The 6,000-nt window shown below is 37.4% G+C and overlaps 1 protein-coding gene across 3 annotated transcripts in view; it reads right to left on the bottom strand.

Moving 5' to 3' along the window:
- Positions 1-1,554: 1,554 nt before the first annotated feature.
- The window catches only part of GFRA1 (GDNF family receptor alpha 1), a 299,658-nt gene continuing 295,212 nt past the window's right edge, over positions 1,555-6,000 (bottom strand). For all 3 annotated transcript variants that reach the window (XM_027851809.1, XM_027851807.1, XM_027851808.1), the window contains one exon: positions 1,555-4,905. In XM_027851809.1, the coding sequence (XP_027707610.1) occupies positions 4,753-4,905 (153 nt within the window). In that variant the 3' untranslated portion in view covers positions 1,555-4,752. The remainder of the gene's footprint in view (positions 4,906-6,000) is intronic.

The following is a 6,000-nucleotide window of genomic DNA, read 5'->3' as shown; positions in this document are numbered from 1 at the left end:
ATTTTTGCCACCCATAGTGCACATCCCATTAACAAGACAATATGTGCTAATTCCATAGTTTAGATGTTTTATGGAAAAATGATCATGAGCTGAGCCAAACCCATTTGGACTGAAGCATAAGCACATAGTTCAGGGATTCTGCAGTGGAGAATCATAAGAATCTGGCAAATTGGTTTAAAATACCTGGCATTTGAAGAGTAAGGCTGCCTAGTATCCACAAGTAAAATCTGAACGAAGCAGGCAATGGCAAGAATTATCAGTTAAAACTTGAGGGCTATGTTGGGGACGAGGGAGAAAACAAAAAAATAAAAAATAAAAACTGAGCTTCTAAAAACCTACAAACAGAATTGATTTTGTTTTATTTTCAAAGCTCTGAAACAAGAACAGCCAACCCTAAGTTCATCAGTTATTTCTTTACGCCGTCCTCAAAAGGGCTTTCAGTTTTCAAAGAAGCTAACTCTCCCTCTATTTTGTTGGGTGGAAGTTGCCAACTCTCAGCAATGAGGAATATCATCACAGGTATATGATACATTCATTCCTGGACCAGTGATTTTGCCAACCATTCCAGAGTTCCATCTTGATGCTTTCCCCCATCTTAAAGTTTCCTTTCCTTGGCAAATACGATGCCTTTCCTACAGAAATCTCTGGAATGACTTCAGTTTACCCTTGCTGGTGCTCTGACCACTTCAGTTTTTTGGACAAATACTCTAAGTCATTATTGTTTATTCACTTTGAACCTGGAAGATAGTTTCTTGGTCTAGCTTATCTTTACCAAACATCACAGAGGTAAGATAGAGGATGTTCAGAGGGAAATTGATCGAGGGGGCCAAAAACTAGGTTGTATGGGAATTTATAAGCCCATGTTACTTACTCAAGTGGCATTTTCTTTCATGTAGTTTATTTATTCAAATAAGTAGTATATGCCTGACGACATGAATGAGAACTTATTTTTGGAAAAGCAGCTCTTCGGAGGCCACTATTTCATAAACAACAACAACAGAAATCCATTTTAAGCTGGAATCTAAGAAAAGATTTTGCTAATTATATGAACTCCCACGGCTCCCACATCTCTTTTCCCTCCCCCCACCAAGTACTCACACTGATTCAAACGTGTTTGAGCTCTCCCACTTCCCTTGTTCAAGCAGATGGAGTGTTTAGGAAGGAGTATCTGATTTAGAGCAGAAGGTAGCATGTGGGGCCTAGGATGCAATGGAGACTACCCACCCTCTGTGTACATTTAAGATAGGAACTGGTCTTAATATAGACCAAATTAAAGGTGACAATTCTGATAGGGGCACTGCACAGTCATTTACAAACTCCCAGACGTGATATCTAATGCTCTGTGCTAACTTCAGAAGAAAAATTTTCTTTTTACATTTAAAATAGAAACCACCCAGTCAAATAACTATATGTAATAGAGATACAATTGTTACTCGTAACCAAAAATATTCTCTGTGATTCTCATCCTAGATTTCTATTAGTGGTTTGGACAAAACAGATATGGTAAAATAGGTATGTGGTAAGCATTTTGCATCTCTACTCTACATTGTGCACTTTTTTTTTTCCATTGTGTGCTATAATTGAGACACTAAAAAATGGTCAAATAAAGCCAATGTCAAATTAGACTGTGCTTCTAATTCCTTTAGCAGAACTGCTTGGTTTTTTTTTGTGTGTATTTTTTGAACCAAAAAGGGCAGCAGGACTTTTCTGACTCTGGGACTTGCCCTAAATGTTTATTAGTTCCTGTTTAAAATCAGCCTCATCCTAGAAACTTCCAGTGCATTTACAGTCTCAGAATAGACTGCTTCTTCCCATATTCCAATGGCTAGCTATCATATTTGGTGGCTCCAAAAACATACAAGCTAAAAACTAAGGGAGGAGACACTTGAGTTTTCTGGGCCCTTATTTTGTCAACATTCAATGGAGACAATCAATGGAAAAGAACCACATCATTTGCTTACTAGAGGGCTGGTGCAAATGACAGTGTTGACAAGGTTACCATGTTAAGCTGACATCATTCATGTCACATTCAACTAGAAAGAATTCATGCCAATCTTGACAGCCTTAAGTCCATAAGAACTTCAATAAAAGATTGGACACTGAGAATCTGTTCCCATATCCTGTTTGTTTAATAAGCAATTTATTTTCAAATTAAGGATTTGGAAACCATCATATGCTTTTGGCTTTGAAGAAAAACAAGAACTTTCTTGTTGGTGATAGATGAGGCTTTTCAAAATATAATTTATGTCTGTTTTATATCCATGAGCTTATTACTGAAGGCGACCCTTGTTAGATCTGATAACTACCATTTCCTCTTTGGTCATCTGAAGCTAATTAGAGCTGCTGTTTACAGCAGAAGTAATCAATAGCGTTTTATAGTGGCCTACACTGCATCAGACCCATATGTAATTAGCTGAGTGTAGATACAGAGATAGCATAATTAAAGCAAAATATGTTCTTTAAGAGATATTTACTAATTGTTAGTCTTCCAGATATTTCAACACACTTAATGTGTTCATTCCAAGTAGTATATTTCAGAAAGTTTTCACAAATCAAATAGGCTTCATGTTTATCAAGTTTATCTTAAGACCATTTATTACTGAAGAACGTTGGCAATTATAGTTAGAACTATGCATTCAAAAGCATTTGTGTGTGAATATGCTTCTAACTCAATTACACTTGGAAAAACTAGGTCTTTACCTTGGTTGTACAAAAGACATTTCTTCTTCTTTCTCATCATATATATATATATATATATATATATATATATTTCCCCCTTTCAATAATTTGATCAACACTCAGGAGGAAAACAGCGGCATGACTGAGGGAAGGGGGACTACGTATGCTAAGATGGTGTACACCAAGTGTGGATTTCTTCCCCCAAAGCCTCTCTGCTGAATTCAAAAGAAAACTCCAATTTATCAGCATTAAATCGAAGAGAAATGCTGTTATTGAGTTTACTCTGTCTAGAGGGGTACACATTCTTACAAACACATCAGAATATACCTTGGATCTAATTTACCTCAAAAATACCCAGGCCTCAAAAACCTACTTTAGAATTCTACCAGTTTAATAAAAAAGAACTATAGAAGAGAATGTGTAGATCTATGCACCCAATGTTTTGCCAACAGTATGCAGCTTTTCTCTACACTGAGGCAGCCCTGTACTTTGTAATTTAAGGGTCCCTGTTTTTATCTTTGTCCTATACTAAGTGAACAATCACGATGGATCCAGTATATTACCGTGGAAGTTTTACTTCAGAACTCTAAATCCAACATAATGAATCTTTTGCCTTAATTCCGTTATTGTCTGTCATGGAAGGGGTGGGAGAGTCGGGGGAAGGAAGGGGGAAGAGATGCAACTCAATAAAACTAGATTACTGTGGATCATTTAGACATAACTGCCAGTAAGAGTAACTAAGCCGTCACAGTTAAGAATAAAGACAACCCTCAGGAAAGGAACTGTGCCGATGCTTGAAGGATGGGGCAGAGAATTCTGCCTCATCCAGTAAAGGCTGTCCTTGTTAAGTGAAACAAATCCAGAATCATTACATTATGTGAACTAGCAATGTGGCCATTAGAGCTAGACCATTTTGTAAGTGACCAACATTCCCCCCTTCAAATGAGGCTCCTAGCATATCTCCATGAATGGTCAATGATTAAGCTTTAGGATTCTCTGTTTCCCCCCTGCTCCTGTCTACCATAATGTGATGCAGAGCTTTCTGATAAAGCATAAGGCTCCTAGAATTCTGCTTTTAAGGAGTTATATTTATAGTGTTACTAATATAGGCAGATAAAACAGTTCTATGAGAGGGAAATGAACTCCATGTATTTTGTATTAAACCAACAGTAAAAAATGGGGATAGAATTATTAGGTCCAAAATATAGAAAGCCAACATTTGAAACCATTTAGTAAAATTTGTTTCTATATATAATCTCATAAATGTAAAGATTATTAGAGTTAAGCTTCCATTATGTCTGACTCTTTGTTAGTTTAAGGAATTCTCACCCATATAAGGCTTAGATGAATGTATTTAAATGATTAACATACCGTTAGCAAGTTGCAAACTCCCTCCACCCCCCTTTTTTATGAAATCATAACTGAGAAACATACATTACATCTGTATGTGACATATCATGTTTTAGCAGGAGAGAATGCAAAACCACTTAAGAGTTCATAAACATTAAGAAGAAAGATGCTAATACATTTAGAAAGCTTAACATCAGTAGCAGTCTATGAGAAGGAAATGTTTTCATAAAGTCCACTCATTGTGAAAACCTTTATGTGGTGACAAAAGCCTGGCATCCCCGTTAGTCTGAAGTTCACTTAATTTGAAACCAAAGCTGTTCAATGAACTAGGGAAGATATTAGGAAAACAAACTTAGTCCCCCTTGCAAATAAAAGCCAGGGATAAAACCATTTAAAAATTAATTAATAACAAAAAGCCTATTTGTTTTATAGCCAAATTTACATACTGTCTCTTTAAAATACAGCATGTTCAAAAGCCTTTTGGGTTTGGAATGCAGCACTGCATCAAATATTCCACAAAGGCCCCTGAATATCACAAGAAGCTTGCTTTAAAAAAAAAAAAAATTTCCAGTTGAATGAAACTCTTTTAGCAGACTGCTTGAACTTAGCTCCTAAAATTGGAATTTCAGATAGACAACAAAGAACAGGAAACGGCTTGTTTTTTTGTTTTGTTTTTGTACACGTCCATATGTGGTTGTTTTGTTTGTTTGTTTGTTAACAGGGCTACAACGTTTCTGCCAGACTTATGGACAAGAAGGCCTTCAATGCGGCAATGGCCACCACCGTCAATTTGCTTAGGCTCCCACTCGCAGGCGCTGCCGCTGAGTCCGAGGAGATTTGGCTGGATCCTCCAGCTCGGTCTTTGTCAAAATCCCGCTGTAAGAGAGGATACTTTTTCAGTGAGTCGCCTGCTGAACAGCTCCTTTTCACCAATGTGCATTTAAACTTAACTTGGTTTTTACCTTATTACCCTGTTACTCATCAGAATGGATCTTGGTTTTTTCTACATAAAGGTTAATTAGCAAAATTTAAAATATGGGGAACAGTGAAGCTGGTGGTCTGTTTCATCTTCACTATAGAACTTCTTAAGCCAAAGACTACCTGACCACTTCACTGTTTAAGAATCAATTTAGCAGAAAAGGTACCAACTGAGAGGACGTTTCAAGTCTCTGCTGGGCTTGGGCTTTCTTCTCCAAACTATCTTTTTCCCTCACAAGTGTTCAGTTAGATTATGCCACTCATGCGCTTTGTGGTCACCAGCTCACTCTATTGGCTTCACCACTGTAAGGGAAAGGAAAACCAATGGGTTACTAGCTCACCCTATTGGGTTCACCAATGTGAGGGAAAGGACAACCAATGGTGATGGAAAGGGGTATCAATCATGTCAGAGAAGTCCCTTTACCTCATATAGCAACCAAAAGTGCTAATATAAGTATTGAGACTCAAAGAATTTAAGAGTACAGGATTTGGCAACATGGCACATGAGTTCAAATACCAGCTTCACCACTTATTATAGAGGTGAATTTGTGTAAGTAAAAAAGAAATCTCTCTAGACCTCAGTTTCCTCATCAGAAAAATAAGAAGGTTAACTAGACAATCTCTTTGCTCTCCCCTAGTTTTAAATTTATGAAGCTATAAGTCATCTGGTTCAGTCCTCAGTTTTACAGGTGAAGCTCAGTGTACTCACTGCTTCTATCTCAGGTTATTGGGAATGAAGCTAAGGATAAAAAAATTGAAATTAGGAGGGATTTTGTACATCCTCTAATCCATTTCTCATTTTAGAAACAGGGAAACTGAAGCCCATAGCTGTACCATTGCTTTCTTAAGGTCACTCATCACAGTAATGACAGAGCAAGGGACTAGAATCCCAGGTCTGTTGGGTTCCAAGCACAATGCTCTTGAATGTGTTAAAATTAGTCCTGGGACCCTAAAATCAGCCTCAGCTACAGGAACTCATTTTTGTGGCATCCA

The sequence above is a fragment of the Vombatus ursinus genome, unplaced genomic scaffold (genome assembly GCF_900497805.2).
Source record: "Vombatus ursinus unplaced genomic scaffold, bare-nosed wombat genome assembly UNPS02009205.1, whole genome shotgun sequence".
Lineage (NCBI taxonomy): Eukaryota > Metazoa > Chordata > Mammalia > Diprotodontia > Vombatidae > Vombatus > Vombatus ursinus.
This window is presented reverse-complemented; position numbering and strand designations above follow the sequence as displayed.